The sequence below is a fragment of the Microcebus murinus genome, chromosome 13 (genome assembly GCF_040939455.1).
Source record: "Microcebus murinus isolate Inina chromosome 13, M.murinus_Inina_mat1.0, whole genome shotgun sequence".
In the NCBI taxonomy this organism is placed as follows: domain Eukaryota; kingdom Metazoa; phylum Chordata; class Mammalia; order Primates; family Cheirogaleidae; genus Microcebus; species Microcebus murinus.
The window spans coordinates 36,670,429-36,689,399 of record NC_134116.1 but is presented as its reverse complement, the minus strand read 5'-3'; the positions used below and the strand labels follow the sequence as shown (position 1 = coordinate 36,689,399).

At 41.2% G+C, this 18,971-nt stretch overlaps 1 protein-coding gene across 1 annotated transcript in view; it reads left to right on the top strand.

Moving 5' to 3' along the window:
* Nucleotides 1–17,662, top strand: part of ACOD1 (aconitate decarboxylase 1) — a 71,128-nt gene extending 53,466 nt beyond the window's left edge. The window contains exons 2-6 of the mRNA XM_012737070.3: nt 7,165–7,226; nt 10,917–11,078; nt 11,779–11,868; nt 13,608–13,813; nt 15,079–17,662. Of these exons, the coding sequence (XP_012592524.1) occupies nt 7,218–7,226; nt 10,917–11,078; nt 11,779–11,868; nt 13,608–13,813; nt 15,079–16,030 (1,419 nt within the window). The 5' untranslated portion in view covers nt 7,165–7,217 and the 3' untranslated portion in view covers nt 16,031–17,662. The remainder of the gene's footprint in view (nt 1–7,164; nt 7,227–10,916; nt 11,079–11,778; nt 11,869–13,607; nt 13,814–15,078) is intronic.
* The last annotated feature ends 1,309 nt before the right edge of the window (nt 17,663–18,971 follow it).

The window sequence follows — 18,971 nt, the reverse complement described above, 5'->3', positions numbered from 1 at the left end:
GGATCATGGAGACAGAGGCACAACTACCCCAGCCAGAGAGATCCTGCAGTGAAGGATCATGTCACAACACCAGTGACCAGTCTGCCAAATATGGAATTTATCAATAAGAAAGAACAATGCAGAATTACCTGACATGAGTAAAACCAACAGCATGAAAAGAGGGACCAAGGTGAAGAAGCATCGCAAATGATCCCAGAAGAAAACTTCTATTTTTGAAGTCATTTTCTAAAAGACATTGAGAAGTTATAGTTATAGATAACTATAACTATAGATATAGTTAGATATAGATAGTTATAGATATAGTTATAGTTATAGTTATATAACTCATTGATATATAACTCATTGACTGCTCATTGATATGTCAATTAGGTTCCCAAAGCCTAGGTATGCTAACTTGGCCTCCACAAAGTTTCACAATTCAACGGCCAATTCTATATGCTGGAATGCATGGCTTATTGAAATAAACCACATACCACAAAAAAAATCATGCAATTAATACTCAACACACAGGCAGGAATAAGAAGTGGGTAACGAACCACAGCGATGGCTCACGAGTCCCACGCACTGGCAGACAAGTAGAGTGGATCCAGAAGTCTTTGGGGAGGGGCTGGGGATAAGGCTTTTCTCAGGCAGCTCCAAGATGGAGGATGGGGGAAGTCAGAGTTCTCACAGAGCCCCCAAAGGCATCTCAGAGATGGCTGGGTCTTCGCTGCTTTTATGATCCTCCCAGGCGGGTCTGTTCTCGCTATCTCAGCTACCTTTTGCTCTCTATCAGTTCATTTCAGGTCTCAGGTGGTACCAGGTATTATCTTATCATGTCAGTTCATTACATATATGTTTATCAACTTGAGGAGGAGTGACTCCACCGTGGGCTTAATGCTATTTGGCATGGGTGACTCCATTTTGAGACATTAGGATCACAAATCATTAGGCGATATCACAAGAAAACACTGCAGTGTAAACTGTTCATCAGAGAACAAGAAAGAGCTCTTATAAAAGAAAAACATGATTGCCAAAATAAGAAACTCAATAAAAGAGCTGAATTAGCAGAATGGGCACAACTGAAGAACAAATCAGTGAATAGAAGATCTGGTCATGAAGTCCTATCAGAACATTGAACCGAAATGTAAAAATATAGAGATTAAAAGATTCAAGTGGCGATATGGAGGAAAAATGCAGAGTCATATCTATGTAATACTTATTCAGAAGGAGAAATAGAGAGGAAATTGAATCAAGAAAATAGTAGAAGAAAATTTCCTTGAGATGAAAAAAAAAAAAAATCTGCTAGAATCTCCTATGAAATGGGAATATCAAAAGGATATAACTAGATGTTTGCTGTTGAGATGCTTCACTGGATTCCTTTTCAGACCTGGGATAATTTTATATTTAAATTTAGCTTTAAAAGAGCAAGACGTTCTTCAATTCTATTCTGTTTGCTAAATAAGCATAAATAATTTCTGCATGGAGTATTTTTTAAAGTCTGCCTGATTTATTCAAATAAGGCATCAATCCATTTTATTCTGCTTTTAGCAAACATCTGGTGCAGGGCATTATGGCGTGTGGATAATCACTCAGCATTTGCTAGTTAAGAAACACTAACAGTCTGCTTTATGCTTATGAGAAAGCTACAAACAATACTTTTCTTTGAGGTAGAGTGATTTAGAGATAAATTATAACCATGTCGAGCTTCCACAAGTGGAAAGGTTTCTTCACAGTAAAGTATGTTGAGTCAATTGTATTGAAGCAATGAGTTTACGGCCACATATTCATTCAATAGTTCAGATTCTTCATTTCATAGTCCCTGTAAGTTAATCCCATGCTGTACACTTAGAAAATTCCATACAAAGGATAGAGGCCTCCATGTTGTAAAACCACCTCCTGTCACAAAGATATGAGAAATAATTGTTGCTACTGTTGCTTTAAGAAAATTAAACATAATTTACCCCAAATTTCATCTTTTACAAAAACATTCTCATGATAAGTACATTTCAATGTCCCAAATAAATTAAAGAAAACTAATCAGGATAACACACCCTTCCACTATGTTTTCTCATAAAATGTTGGCTTCCAATAAAGTGAAACTTAAGTCCTGAGATTGACTATTTTGCCCCAAAGTAGCACAGGAAGGGCAAGGCAGGAAAGGGGAAGCTGAAATTCAAATACCCTAACCACCTATTCTGGACAAAATCAAACAGATTAAATGGTTTTTCTTTTTTAGAAATAGTCTGCATTCTCACATTCCTGATTTGCTGTTCGAAATATTCCTGATTTACTCTGATAGTTCCCATTCTCCCATGAGCAATCCCTTATAGCATGAACTTCTGTTGTCAAGATGATGAGATATGTTCAACATATCTTGAACATATGTCAAGATATGTTCATTGTATTCCACTTGTTGTCAGACCAGCATTCCCAAACAGTATAAAAGCCACAGCCACTTAAAAATATATCTTCCTGGCCGGGCGCTGTGGCTCACCCCTGTAATCCTAGCACTCTGGGAGGCCAAGGCAGGCGGGCTGCTCAAGGTCAGGAGTTTGAAACCAGCCTGAGCAAGAGCGAGATCCCGTCTCTGCTATAAATAGAAAGAAATTCATTGGCCAACTAATATATATAGAAAAAAAAAATTAGCCGGGCATGGTGGCACATGCCCACCATGTAGTCCCAGCTACTTGGGAGGTGAGGCAGAAGGATCGCTTGAGTCCAGGAGATTGAGGTTGCTGTGAGCTAGGCTGACACCACAACACTCACTCTAGCCTGGGCAACAAAGTGAGACTCAAAAAAAAAATATATCTTCCTGACATATTTTTTGTTGGCAATGAAGAAGGGTTAGACTTTATTCATGTATCGGTATGACTGACTAATTGAAAGCATCAGGTTTGCATTAATTCTTTCCACAAGTATTTATTGAGTACCTATGGTGAGTACCTGTGTGAGATCCTGGGACACAGTGATCAAGTGGGTAGATCAATTCCCTGCTTAAAGAGAACTTTCCTATCTAATAAGGGATACAAAGAGGGGACCCTTGGGCCCCATGGGAAATGCAGGTAGGGCACGTGACCTAAATTTAGGATGCTGTGGAGAGCTCCTAGAAGTAACCTCTACCCTTACAGAGGGGTTCTCAACTTTGGTACTATTAACATTTGGGGCCAGTGAATTCTTTGATGTTGGGGCCATCCTGTGCATTGTAGGATGTTTAGCAACATACCTGGACTCTACCTATCAGATGCCACAATTTGTTGACAACAAAATATCTCCAGACATCGCTAAATGTCCTCTGGGGACAAACTGATTCCCAGTTGAGATCACTGATTCAGGTGGAGGATGAGGGAAGTTGTGGGGTATGGGAGAAGAAAGGGGTAGTAGGGTGGGAGAGAAAACCTGAGAGGTAAGAGGCAATCGCTGGTACCAAGATCCCTAAGGCGGCAAAGACCATGGCCCCACCGGGGGTGGGTGGGTGGCAGGTGCTAAGCTTGATATGAGAATGAAGAGATAACTAACATCATAACCTAGGGACCCTGATAAGTCATTATCAGCCCCGAGTTTGTATGAATTACCTATTGCTATGTAGGATGATTAACTTGATGTGTCAACTGGGCCATGGGGGTGCCCAGATATTTGGTCAAACATTATCTCTGGGTATTTCTGTGAGAATGTTTTGGATGAGTTTGACATTTAAGTCTATAGACTGAGTAAAGCAGATTGCCCTCCCTGGTGTGGGTGGGCCTCGTCTAATCAGTTGAAGGTCTCAATAGAACAAAAAAGACAGATCTTTCCCAGAATAGGAGGGAATTTCTCCCACTCAACTGCTCCTGAGCTGGCACGAGGGTGTTCTCCTGCCTTTACACTTGAATGGAAGCATCGGCTCTTCCAGTGTCTCAAGCTTGCCGTCATTAATGGGGTCTGGAACTACGGCATTAGCTTTCCTGGTTCTCAGACCTTCAGACTTGATAGGTATGACACACGAGCTCTTCGGGTCTCCAGCTTGCCAGCTGGAGGCTGTGACACTTGTCAGCCTCCACAATCTCGTGAGCCAATTGCTTATAGCTCACCTACAAATACATAGCAAGACACGTCCAGTTGGCTCTGTTCCTCTGGAGAATCCTGACTAATACGCTGTGTATAATGACAAATTATCTCAAAGCTTCTCCATTTGAAGCAACAAGCCCTTATTATCTCGACAGCTTTTAAGAGTCAGGAATGCTGGAGCAGGTTAGCTGGGTGACTCAGGCATGGCATCTCTCAGGAGGTTTGAGTCGAGCTGCCAGCCAGGCTGCAGTCTCTGAAGACTTGAGTTGGTCTGGAAGGATCAGCGTCCAAGCTGGCCCTTCACAGGGGGCTGCTGCTCCTCCCTCGCGGGCCTCTCCTAAGGGCTTCTCACAGCACCGCTTCCTCCGGGGCAAGTGATCAAAGAGAAGACTCGCCTTTAAAACCAATTTGTACCCCTGTACTATTTTGAAATAAAAAAGCAAATAAAGGCTCCAAAATAATTATAAATAAATAAATACAATACAATACCATAACTCTGGCTTCTGCTTAGATCCAGAAGCAAAAGACAACAGAAGTCATCAATTGGTTTTGATCGGAGAGTTGCCATCAATATACAATTTGTCATGTAAGCCCCTGGATAGTCAGAACGTGACTCTAATTACAGAGGAACTTAGTCTTTGCGTGGATCACAGTAACATGAAAGCACTAAGTGCATAATTAAACCAGCAAGTAATTGAACTAACTCTTTGTCTGAATGCAATAGCAGTAAAACCTGAGGCCCAGAGAAGCTAAAAGACAGAACTTCCGTTAAAGCTCAATGGACCTGAGAGAGCTCATCGTTCCTTTGCAAGGCCTTTCCACGGGAGATGGCAAAGGCCATCATGGCACCGTTCTTTGTTTTCATGTGTGGTCTGAGGAGTCTCAACTTCAAACTTTACTCTCAACTTGAAAATATTTTTATTTTACCTTTTGGGGTCTTGACCTCTTCTTATTTAAATTGGGAGTAATATCAGTGACAACTCTCATAGAAGTTCTTAAGGGAAATAAAAGAACCTACTACACATCAGTATGACTGTACAAGTGAAATAAACATAGACATTTAAGATAAACAAATCTAGAATTCGCAACTGGCATCATGCTTAAGATAGTTTTAAGTGTTTATCGCACTAGATGTCTATATTTCCTCTCAGCTCTAGAAGATTACTATAAACAGCAATTTATGTAGACTATCTAGCCATAAATCACAGAATCTTATAATGTGCTTGTTATCACACAATGGTCCCAAAATGCTCATCTTGCCCACCCCTACCCCAAATACCCATCTTGTTCTTTGGATGCAGGAATCCAGCCTTTTGCTGGAAACTGGCTTTGGAGTCCACTGATACAAAGATTGAAATGGGTTTCTTGAGGCACACAACCACCATCTGTGCCAATATTGAGCTGGGTCTGGGTTCCCCCAGTCTGCACCACAGTTGGGAAGTCCACTGTGGGCGGCAGTTGGCTGATGAGTAGAATTCAAGCATCCTCATGCCTTCATCCTCCTGAGTCCCTCTTCCCTATACCATCTGAGTAGGTACGCCCACACACCCCTTTCTTGAACTATCAGTTAGCCACTTAAAGATAATCATAAAGCACCTACATTCTCTTAGTTGTTGCTCATCACTTCTCTCTCTGACTGGTACCCCGAGCTTCTCTCTCCAGCCCTTTTTATTCCATGCATGATCAACCTCCTCTGCCTTCATTTCCCAAAGCAGGGCTAACACTAGGTTATAGCATGGAACAAACTTTCCTAAGGACAGGAGGATAACATTAGGGAATTATTACATTGAAAAGAAAAACTTCAGATTAGAGATTTGATCTCACTGCTCCTTAAATCTGTCTGCCTGTGTCTTTTCACATCGAGTTTCCTGCTGCCACTTCCCCTTGTAGCTCCCAGCCCATAGCCATAGTGCCAGCCCACCAATCCATGGGGACTCCCAATGACCCTCCCCATGGTCCTATCTCTAGAGCCCTTACATGCTTTCTCTACAGGCTCCAACCAAGAGAAGCAAAACTACCTACCCCCATCTCACAGAGACACTGTCTCCCCACAAGGAAGGTAACCTTTTGCATTTTTATGCAGAGCAGTTTAGCTCTTGTTTGTCCCAAAACTCTCCCTTCTGTAATAGGATTGCTATAGAACCCTAAGGCTCATGGAGATTTCCTTCATAATTGAAATGCAGTCTTCCCCAAAGACAGATTCTGCCACTCTATTTAGAACAGCAGGCTCAAATTTTAAATAACTTGGTTTTTGTACCCACTATAAGTACAAACCAATGGGCCAGGACAGCCCAAGGAAAGGAGCAATTGCCCAGAGGAGCAGAGGTAGGCCGGGGCAAGCCAAGTCACAGTGACTGATGATAAGCAGAGACCTGGACAAGCTATATTGAAGCCAACTGAGGCAGTAGCAGGGAAGAAGAAAGGCAGGAAGGATCCCAGAAGCCAGGCAGAGTACCTGGAACCAGAGATGTGCAAATATGGAAAGATCAGTGCAGGAATAGACAAGGGCACAAGCTGAGAAGAAGTGTAATTAACTCCCAATGCCCTTCCTGGTTCCTAATCTCAAACTACCAAGAACTTCTGGTTGGCACATTTGTCTCTAGACAATGGTGACCAGCAGGGTGACATGGAAGGGGGAAATGGCATGTACCTTAAATATTGCGCATGCCACATATGACTCTTAACTATCCACTATTTGGGGGCATTTGATTGTGTCCCATTTTTAATTATAATCAATGAATTTTGTTTGTATGTGGGGTTTTTTTTCCCCTCAATCTTTCCATATATCCATGCTTATTTCCTTAGGATAAATTTTTAGAAGTAGAATGCTAGTTAAAAGAGTATGAAGATTTTTCCAATAGTGACATATGCCATCTAGGCACAAGAGGCAACCCTAGTTTTATCATAAATTTACTTTTTACTGAAGCTTGTGAGGAATCAGGTGATCATCACTGCTGAAGTTCCTACCCTCATTTAATTCTTCATCAGCTGAGGAGTTAAACATTCATCATAGAGGAAGTTGAAGTGCACTACGTTTGGAGGTGTTGAAATGATGGAAATTCTAGAGTTAGAACAAAGTGAAAGGAAAAGTGTTGAGGATGTAAGGGTATAAAGGCAGAGTCAGCCACCCAGCAAACAAATCATTCCTTCCATTCCACTCCTGAGCTAAACCTCCTCTTTAGAACAACACGATGCTCAAGGTATTGTGACATTTTATGTGGCTTATTTAAATTGCTTTTCTACCTTATTCTTCCTTTCTCAATTTTCTTAGTTGCCCTCTCCTTTTACGCGCTACCTTCTTCTGCTTCAAAAAAAAACAATGGCATTTAACTTTTCTCATAGCCTCTGGGCTACCTAATTAATGGCATGATGGTTTTCATCGGTGTTTTACAAATGAGAGACATGATTCTGTTGTATTAAATTAGGAAGAAAATGAATCATTGTAAGTTCGTTGACTTTTAACCTCCTAGTCTTATATGTGTCTATCATGACGTTGCCAGATTGCACTCCTAATTATCTGTCCACCGTCACCCACTGTCTCTTGCAGAAGATAAACTTTTTGAGGCAGAAGCCATAACGTATTGGTTTGACATTCTAGAGAGCTTAGCACAGTGTTGGACACATAGCAAGAACTTGTGAAATATATTTATTCAATGACTTCATATTATGCCTTAATTTATACATTTATCACTGTATTTAAGTAAAAAGAGATTTAAATGCCGTGAGAAAGTCAAGCAGACCAGAAAGATATTTTAGAAATAGATGGATGCAAGGTTCACAGACAGCCGAGCAGCTGTGTGTGTATTTCCCTTATGTTCCCTTCCTCCGGGGGCCAGGAAGAGCCATGTGTTCTTTAGCACACAGGGTGATATTTAGGACTTGCGGGGGATCCCATGGGGGCCCCCCTTCCTAAGTCACCAGCAGCACTGTCCATGTCATGTGGATGGATGGCACAACCCCCTCCTGGGCTGCCCGTTGGAGCCCCACCTCCCACCTGCTCCCTGGGCATACACAGGTTTCCCCATAAAGCACCCTCAGGTCAGGTCTAACCCTGAAGAGCTGAGCAATCAGTCACTAACTGTCCTCAACTGGGGATTCATGGAGGTGGGAAGAGGCGTGAAAAAGAGGTAATTTTGCTGAGAACCAGGGATCCAACCAGTACTTGAAACTCTTAAGTTTTTTACTTGACAGATCATCGAGCCACTTCTTTCCCTTTCGTTCCTCCCTCCCTCTGCCCCTAACTATGTTTACCCAAATTTCTAGCAGCACGAAAATCAACATTATTGTTATTCTCCACCTCATCAGAAACTTCAGCCAGCACCCTTTCTCTCTCCCAGCCATCTTCTCTCCAGCTATCTCCCACTCCAAACTCCCCTTACCTTTCTATCAAAGCTGTCAGAGACATAAAAGTAGCCCATCCTTCTGAAAATTGCAGGCATTCCCTGATTGATAAATCTGGGGACTCTAACAATAGGACTAGTTAGTGGCCAGGTTGAAGGACTTTCAGCTGGGTCCTGCTACTTTCTCTGTGACACTGCCCTGGCACTGAGCTCAGCATCAGAAAGCCTCAGTCCCCTAATGCAATATCCCTCACCCTACAGCTAACCTTTTAAAATGAGGTATCTCAGCCGGGCTCAGTGGCTCACGCCTGTAATCCTAACATTCTGGGAGGCCGAAGCAGGTGGACTGCTTGAGGTCAGGAGTTCGAAACCAGCCTGAGCAACAGCGAGACCCCATCTCTACTAAAAATAGAAAGAAATGAATTGGCCAACTAATATATATAGAAAAAGTTAGCCGGGCATGGTGGCACATGCCTGTAGTCCCAGCTACTCGGGAGGCTGAGGCAGTAGGATTGCTTGAGCCCAGGAGTTTGAGGTTGCTGTGAGCTAGGGTGACACCACGGCACTCACTCTAGCCTGGGCAACACACCAAGACTCTGTCTCAAAAATAAATAAATAAATAAATAAATAAATAGTAAAATAAAACGAGGTATCTGACTCAGAGAGACAGAGTAAGTTGTGCAATGATGTAATTACCAGAGCAAGAAAAGGAAGCAACCCAACATTTACCAAGTGGTCCTAAGTGCCAGGCATATGGTGACACCCGACTTAACATTGGATGTTTTTTAACTATACATAATAGGTGTCCTCTTGTGCAGACATGTAGAAAACAAAACAATTCTCTATGCATTGAAGAGTTTGATGGTTAAAGGAATTGCAACATACTCTACTGCTAATGAAATGCACATAATCCTGTAAATTTTTGTTATGGGGTCTGTGGGTAGAAGCAGAATGAATTTCTTCACTGGGATTACCACATATTCAACAAAGGCACACTGAGCCCATTATTTCCCCACCCAGACTCTGGGCTACTACAGCAGTCTCTTAACTGCCTTTCTCTACCCCCTCTAATCCATTCTCTACACGACAGTCTGTAGAGATCGTTCCAAAACATAGATCTGACCTTGTCTCTACCTTTCTTGAGACAGCACTTTGGCTTCCTGTTGGCATCAAGGTCTTTAGCACGACGTAACATGCATCATTCAGTCCTAGGCTGCAAATCCATTCTCCCTCTCACCTCTGCCTCCTTCATGCAGCTCTGCAGCTGAAATGTGCCAAATCCCCTCCACCCTCTCATACCTCCAAGCTTTGGCCCACACTGCGACCTCTACCTTTAACCTCTGTCCTCATCCCCTGCATCGTCACCTGGCTGAGTCCTCTAAGTTTTCGTGACCAGATCAGGTGTCAATGTCTCCTGGCGGTCTCCACCAAAAGAAAGAGCAGGCAGTGGTTCTCAAGTAACATATGTAATTTTACATTTCCTAGTAACCATATTTTTAGAAGAAGAAACTAATGAGATTAATATTTTATTTATACTATGTTCCAATATATATACCATATATTTTATACATACTATATTCCAATATATCAATAATGTATTATCATATTATTGATATCATTATATTAAATATTGATTCAGCATGTAATCAATATTTTAAAAGTATTGAGATGCTTTATATTCTTTTTTCCTAAATTCAAAATTCAGTCTTGATTTTACTCTTATGACACATCTCAGTTTGGACTAGCCACATTTCAAGTGCTCAATGGCCACATGTGGAGAGTGGCTACCATGTCAGACATGAGAGCACCAGAGCACTTGGGAACCACCTGGAGATTCTAATGAAAAAAGAATCCTGTGCCCCGCTTCCAAAGGTTTTGTTTCTGGCGGGAGTCTAACTCTGGTGTCCTGGAGTGGTGACCAGAAATGTTCGCGTTCTGCAAGAATCCCAGGTAGCTCTCATAGGCATGTTCCCCAGATCGCACTTTAGGAAATTTGGGCTTAATAGCCAGATGCACTGATTTTGGAGTTAGACCTAGAGGGGTCTGCATCCAGAATCCGCCAGTTAAGGGCTGTGGAAATTGGTGGCTTCGGGTTTTCTAGGTCTCAGTCTCCTTACCTGCAAAAACACCTACCTAGAGACTTGTGGGTATGAAATGGATAATGTATTTGAAACACTCAGCACGCTATCTGGCACACATCTGAAAATGGCAGCTGTCTGAATGCGCCACACCCTCAGAAACCCCCATTACATGGACGGGGGGTCCTTCACATCACCCCCCGACTTTCTGTGCTTCCCTCCGCCCTCGCCCGTCACGGGCTGCCATCATCATTCGCTTGCTAGCCTGTTACGCCGCCTGACGGGGGACAGAAACTGGCTGCTGTGCACCCCACATCCTTGTGCCTCACACAGAGTGGCTGCTAGTACACATCAGTTTTTAGAAATTGAACTAAGTTTGGTCAACTGAGTTTCTTCTAGTGGAGCAAAACTCTACACGAGAATTAAGTACAAAGTAGAGTATACAACTGTTCTAACACTCTCTCCTTTAAAGTCTGTCACAGAAAGCTTCGCCAAAGTGATCCATGGCTTGAAAGTGGGGCACCTGACTGATCAAGTCATTCAGAGGAGCAAGAGAATGATCCTGGATACCCTGGGCGTCGGGTTCCTGGGAACCAGCACGGATGTGTTTCACAAAGCCAGCCAATATAGTAAAGTACGTCTACTTTAGAGATAGAATCAAGTATGCACACATGTGTTTTATCTACTCTATACTTAGTTTTATAGATAGTATTTGATATATATAGCATTGTTCTATGTAGTTTTATGATTTTCTGTGTTTCAGTATCTGAGTTTTACTATTTACCCACATCCTTTATACTAAGTCATTGTCTTAAAACCATACACGAATAATATCTCACAGTTTATTATTGTGACTAAAAGCACATTTTAACCTGAAAGTCTTAGAAACAGTAGCACCTACCAAAGACCCTTTGTTCATGCAAAGACTTTAAGATCCTTTGGAGAAAAGACTGGTCGAGTACTCTGAGCAGAGAGTGGCCATGTATGTGTAAGATGTAACATCTGCTCTCTGTAGGATGTACTACTATACATGGCTAGCCCACCTTTCCTGGTATTTACCCCAAGAGTAAATTCAGGAGGCATGCATCCCTGGAGCACTTCTTCATTACAATATGGCATCAAGTGACAGCATCTCCTTGCCCTTCCATGGGAAAAGTCACATATTCTTCTACAAGGAAGAGAGAACCCAATGACTAAGGCTTCCTATCTTGCACACAGGGTTGAAGTAAGAAGTTTTCATCTAATGCATCCAAAGATGAAGAATAACTTTTGAAGTGATGACTGGTACGTTGTATCCACACTCTATATCACTAACTGATATTCTTTTGTTCCAGATCTATAGTTCCAACATATCCAGCACTGTTTGGGGTCAGCCGGACTTCAGGCTCCCGCCTACATATGCTGCCTTTGTCAACGGTGTGGCTGTAAGGAGGTTTTCATGTTTTTTTCAACTATTTGAATATCATAATAATTCTAGAGCCAGAAAATATCTCAGAAATCACCCAATTTCCATATCTTACAGATGATGTAATTGAAATCCTGAGAGAGAAAGTACCCTGCCCTCTCTCCAGTATACCAATTCAGTTCTCATACCATGTTTCCCCAAAATTAAGACAGGGCCTTATATTTATTTTTTCCTCAAGAAGACACCCTAGGGCTTATTTTCAGGAGATGTGTTATTTTTCCCTCAAAGCCTCAGCTTGCAGCACGCACAGGATGGCTGGGACCTGACAGGGGGAGCCGACCTTGTTGGTGGGGCTGCCCGCACCTTTCCGGTCACCTCTGGGATAGCAGCTGTCATGATGGGGCAGATGAGAAGGGCTGCTCATCTTCTTTACCGGTCCATGACGAAATGCATGGGTTGTGCAGATGTGCTGCGTAGCCACACCCATCACCAGGTCTTGTTTTTGGGGTAGGGCTTCTATTGCACAAATGCTTAGAAATCCTGCTAGGGCTTATTTTATGGGTAGGTCTTATTTTGAGGGAAACATGGTATTTTTATGGTAAGTTGATGCTTTTCAAACAAATTGTGTAGTAGAGGAAGTAAGATGAAAGGGGAAGGAGTTAGATAAAAATACTCCCAAGGTATCCCAACTCTAAACCTTGAATGTATATAGCAAAAAAAAAAAAAAAAAAAAACACCAAAAAACATAAAACCCAATATCCAGACACAATTTCTTCTCAGTTCTTTCTGTTGTGAGTGCCAGTTTCTATCCAGGAATGTGTCCTTCATTTATTCATTTATGTTTTCATTCAGTAGATACTTATTGAGAAAGGAACAATAGTCATATAGTGTATATTTTCTGAACCAAAACCCAGCACTTCTTAGCTGATAGATGATTTTTATGCTTCCTCTGTGTCAGGGGCAGTATCCTACAAGACATAATTTGGAAATGAACATGTTGGGATTTTTGAGATATTTTTATGGTTCATGAGGACAGTATCTCAGAATATTGAAAGTCAAACCCAACAGTGCATTCAGAAGTTAATGTCCAACAAGCAGTGGGAAATGTACCAGCCATATCAAATAGAAATAAAAATCTATTTTTAAATGAACTTCTGGCTATTACTAAGTATTTTCATACAAGTGAAAAGCAAATGGCTGGGATGAAGAGTAATAAAGCCTTAAAGAAAAAAGTAATGATTTTAAAATATAGCTTTATAGTTAATCTGGGTTTGAGAGTTCTTATGCTATTCTTGCAACTTCTTTATAAGTTTGAAATGACTTCAGAATAAAAAGGTAAAAAACTATATGGCCTCATATGGAATAAATGACATTGAACTTATAGGGCATCTGGTTTAAAGGATGGGGAGGGAGGAAGCAGCCACCATCTGATTCTGCAGCTTTGTTTTTAAAGGGGAATATAGATCTTTCCAGGGGCTGTGGCAGAGACAGCTCAGGCCACCTGAGTAAGACCCAAGCTCCATAGGGCTCACAAGCTGCTCTCCAAGGTCCTGCTTCCTCTGGGCAGAGGAACAGCAGGTCTCAGTGCCCAGCCACATGATTAAAAACCACAGCCAGTTCTCCGGTTTTCTTTTCGGAGAATCAGATCAAAAAAATCTCCTATCAAATAAGATTATTGCTAAGCTAGGTCCTTACTGGTCTAAAAGCAATTGCATTCGGGGAAATTTTTGTTTTTGTTGTTTGTGTCTGTTTACACAGATCCACTCGATGGACTTTGATGACACGTGGCACCCTGCCACTCACCCTTCTGGGGCTGTCCTTCCTGTCCTCACAGCTTTATCAGAAGCCCTGCCTCAGAGTCCAAAGTTTTCTGGCCTCGATCTGCTGCTGGCTTTCAATGTTGGTATTGAAGTGCAAGGCCGATTAATGCATTTCTCCAAGGAAGCCAAAGACATACCAAAGAGGTATGGAGAGAATTTGTCCCGTTGAGAGGCAGCCACATTCCTCTTCCTCTGTCAGTCATTACCTCTGTAGAGCTTTCAGACTTCAGCTGAGGCCAGCTCAGCTGAAGATGTTAGCATTAGTGCTGGCAGATAAGTCAATTCACCAGTCACATACGAAACCCTATATCCAGATGCAAAAGTGTGACTTCAGAAGTGCTAAGGAAAATTTTCCTTTGGGTTTAGAGAGCCAATCCATCATAATCATGAAATAAATTGGTGCCTTTCATCCCAGGGTGACTCATGTCATTCTGGAAACCATGAGTACTCTGAGTATTCCTGATCCCAGCCTCAAAGCAGAATCTACTCTGATTTTTCCTAGAGTCCTTCAGACTAATGAGAACATTCAGAATATCCTAATCCCAACTGTTCATCTTGTAGATAAAAAATGGCCAAATGTTGGCCATTTCATTTGGTTCAATCTCATATTTATTTTGCCACTTAGCCTGCCAGGAGAGAAGTAAATTGAAATACTAGGTAGTAAAGTTTCACAATTTCTACAAGGCCTTCAATTCTTACAGTTACTTACCTTTCAACAATCAACAACTTGTACCTTTCTGGCAAATGGTAACAGTACCATTTATAAAGAACTCACTTTGTGTCAGACAATGTTGTAAACATGTGAATTCATTCAAGGCTCCCAAAACAACAAGAACTAGACATTATTATTATTATCACCATTTTATGTAAGAAAACAAAACAGGGCCGGGCGCTGTGGCTCACGCCTGTAATCCTAGCTCTTGGGAGGCCGAGGCGGGCGGATTGCTCAAGGTCAGGAGTTCAAAACCAGCCTGAGCAAGAGCGAGACCCCGTCTCTACTATAAATAGAAAGAAATTAATTGGCCAACTGATATATATATAAAAAATTAGCCGGGCATGGTGGCGCATGCCTGTAGTCCCAGCTACTCGGGAGGCTGAGGCAGAAGGATCACTCAAGCCCAGGAGTTTGAGGTTGCTATGAGCTAGGCTGATGCCACGGCACTCACTCTAGCCTGGACAACAACGTGAGACTCTGTCTCAAAAAAAAAAAAAAAAACAAAACAAAACAAAACAGGTATAAAGAAGTTGAATAACTTTTCCAAGATCACATCACACAGCTAATAAGTGGTAGAGCTGAGATGTGAACCTAGGTAGTACAACTCCATTATGGGTGCTCTTAACCACTATGCTGTACTGCCTTTCAGTGGGTAAGGCTTGTAAATCTCTAACTCTGCTTCTTTGCTTTTCAGATTCCATCCCCCTTCGGTGGTAGGAACTCTGGGTAGTGCTGCTGCTGCATCCAAGTTTTTAGGACTTAGCTTGACAAAATGCCAAGAGGCCCTGGCCATTGCTGTTTCTTATGCCGGGGCACCCATGGCAAACGCGGCCACTGAGACCAAGCCCCTTCATATTGGCAACGCTGCCAAGCACGGGATAGAAGCAGCTTTTCTGGCAATGCTGGGTCTCCAAGGAAACAAGCAGGCTTTGGACTTAGAGGCAGGATTTGGGGCCTTCTATGCCAACTATTCCCCAAAAGTCCTTCCAAACCTAGATTCCCACACTTGGCTGCTGGACCAGCAGGATGTGGCTATCAAGAGTTTTCCCGCACATCTGGCTACCCACTGGGTGGCAGATGCAGCCGCATCTGTGAGAAAGCACCTGGTAACAGAGACAGCCCTGTTCCCCACTGAGCACATCAAGAGGGTTGTGCTCAGGATTCCAAAGGTCCAGTATGTAAATAGACCCTTCCCAGACTCTGAGCACGAAGCCCGTCATTCCTTTCAGTATGTGGCCTGTGCCATGCTGCTGGATGGTGACATCACAGTCTCATCATTCCAAAAACACCAGATTAACAGGCCACAGGTGAGAGAGCTTCTCAGTAAGGTAGAGCTGGAGCACCCTCCAGACAACCTGCCAAGCTTCAACACACTGTATTGTGAAATAAGTGTCACCCTCAAGGATGGAACCACCTTCACCCATCGCTCTGATACTTTCTATGGTCACTGGAGGAAGCCTCTGAACCAGAAGGACCTAGAGGCAAAGTTCAGAGCCAATGCCTCCACGACACTGTCCTGTGACACAGTGGAAAGTCTTATAAAGATAGTAGAAAAACTGGAAGACCTAGAAGACTGTTCTGTGTTAACCACACTTCTCAAAGGATCCTCTACACCAGAGGCAGCTTCAAAATTATCCAGCATATAATAATTCCATTACACAGTCTCTCCTGGGGTTTACCAACATCTAAAAGACTTTGTGTTTGGGGAGATTTTGATGATTTGCTGTGTAAAATAAGGGTCTGCTGTTTGTCTGCCTAGGAATAAATGAAGTAAGATGGATAGAGTCCAGAAACAGAACTACATATATTTGGAAAAGTAGTGTCCTATAAATTTTGCAGGACAGTTCAAATGACCTAAATCAAAATAATAAATATGCAAGAAACACACAAAAAAATGATTTTCTAAGCAATCATAAGGATGAAATTCAAGTGACCTCTGATTTGCTTATAAAACTAATCTTTTCAGAGGAATTACTTTGAACTTTGTGAACCTCAAGGCTTTAGAAGAATGTGAACCCATATGTCTGTTTTCTGACAGTGGAGAAGGGCTCTGGTCTGCTGTGCCACCAACAGATTTCTTAGACCGTGGATTACTCCCGAGCCCTCCACAGTGCAAGGGGTGCTATTGGGGGATTAGTGGGTTCAAATCCTGCGTTGGCCACTTACTAGATGTGGCCTTGCACAGGTATCCCCCTGCCTTAATTTCTCAATTTGTAAAGAAGTTTTATCTTTTCTGGACATTCCATATAAATGGATTAATATATGTAGTCATGTGTGTCTGGCTTCTATCACTTAAGTAATGATTTTGAGATTCTTCCTCAAAATGTATTAGTTCTTCATGCCTTTTCTTTGCTGGGTAGTATTCCATTGTATGGATATGCCACAATTTGTTTACCCATTCACTAGTTAATAGGCAGTTGGATTGTTTCCAGTTATAAATTATAAATAGTGTTTCTGTAAACATTCACATATAAGTCTTTGTGTGGATATATGTTTCCATTTCTCTTGGATAGGTACCTATGAGTGGAAATGCTCAGTCATTTGATAAATATATGTGTAACTTTATTTAAAAAAAGAACTGTTTTCCAAAGTAGCTCTATCATGTTATATTTCCACCATCAATATGTAAGGGCTCCAGTTTCTCCTCATCTTCACCAACCCTTAGAATTGTCTTTTTTATTTTAGGCATTCTACTGAGTATGGTATCTCAGTGGTATCTAATTGTGGTTTTTAATTTGCATTTCCTTCATGACTAATTCTTGCCCATTCTTGTCAGTTCTTTTCATTGGGTTGTCTTCTTCTGGTTGAGTTATAAGAGTTCTTTATATATTCTGGGTATAAGTCCTTTATCAGATATATATTTTGTAAATATTTTCTCTGCTCTATGATTTGTCTTTTCACTTTTTTACTAGTGTCTCTTGAAAAGCAAAAGTTTTAAATTTTGATCAAATCCATGTTACCGTTTTTGAAAAATTTTATTGTTTCTTCTTTGGATATCTTCAGAAGACTTTTATTAAAAATCCAATTATATACTTTATAAAAGACACATAAGAATACAGAAAGGTTGAAGGTAAAAAGATGGGGAAATATGGATGGAATATTAACAAAAGAAAGCTGGGATGAGTAAATGTTAATATTAGACCAAGCAATACTAGAAATAAAGAGGATCACTACATAATGATAAAAAGTTCAAATTACTAGGTAACTGAAATAATCCTAAACCTATATATACCTAAATTACATTGAACTGCAAGAAGAAATAAATAAATCTACCACCATACTGAGATTTTTTAAAAACATTTCTCTCCTAACTCAGACTTGTGGGGGAGGGGGGGAAAGGGCATTTATTGAAACCTTAAAATCTGTACCCCCATAATATGCCGAAATAAAAAAAAAAAAACATTTCTCTCCTAGTAATTGATATTTCAAGGAAGCCAAAAATAAACAGACTATAAATTATTTAAACACAATCAGCATACACAACAGGAATTCTGTGCCCAACTAGAGAATTCACAATCTTTTAAAATTTTCATAAAACATTTACAAAAATGGACCATATACTGAGCCCAAAACCAAGTCTCAACAACTTTCAAAGGACTGAATCATTTTCTTATCTAATCACAGTGCAATGTAGTTTTAAAAAATCAATATTAAAAAGATAATTTCAAAAGCCCCAAATGTTTATAAAGTAAAGAAACATTCCCCTAAATAACTCTTAGATCACGGAAGAAATTATAATGAAAATTACAAAACACTGAGAATTAACCAATATCAAAATCATTACATATCAAACTTTGTAGGCTGTACCTAAAGCAGTACTTAGAGACATGTAGAATTTTCTATCACTGGCTCTGTGTTACTTGGATTATGCTGTTCCATAGGACACGTCATGTAATGCTGATGAATTTGTCTGAACACAACTGATTACAGAGGAGGTAGAAAAAGTGACTTCTACTGTGGCCTAGAGGCAAAATTTAATTATTGTCCTGTCTTGATTAATTTCCCAAGTTTCTGGGTGCATCTAAGGACTATTAATATTATTCTCAGATAGATATCTCAAGCCAACAGCAGGATTTGGGGAAGCCACTCTCCCAAGGGGGACAGCAGCATTCAGGGTCACCTGGATATCAGTATTATGCCCACTGAGTTAACTGAAGGCAGAATATGTGGGAGAATGTCGGTCTGCAGAGAGATCTTAACCACTTAGGTACGTGCTCGCCGGCCGAGAAACCTTGCCCACTCATAGTCTGCACGATAGTCTGTGCTGTGCATTGATGACAAATCCGTTTGGCTCTTGTGTGATGAGGAAAGCTTTAAAGCACTGAAAGCTCGTTTTACTTCACAGGCAGCTTTACTTGTAATGTAAATCAGAATAGGTAACATATACATATGTTTTTATTATGTTATTTTTAAATGTTCACAATTTTATTTTGATAAATGAAAAATTAGAAAAGTCAAGTTTTGTTATTAATGCTAAAGTTGACGCTTGGCTGTGAGCCTTCATATTATGGCTGTCGGCTAAAGTCTCTGTGCCCATTCATCTGTGGCTATCGACTGTAGTCGACGCTCGTACCAAAGTGGTTAAGA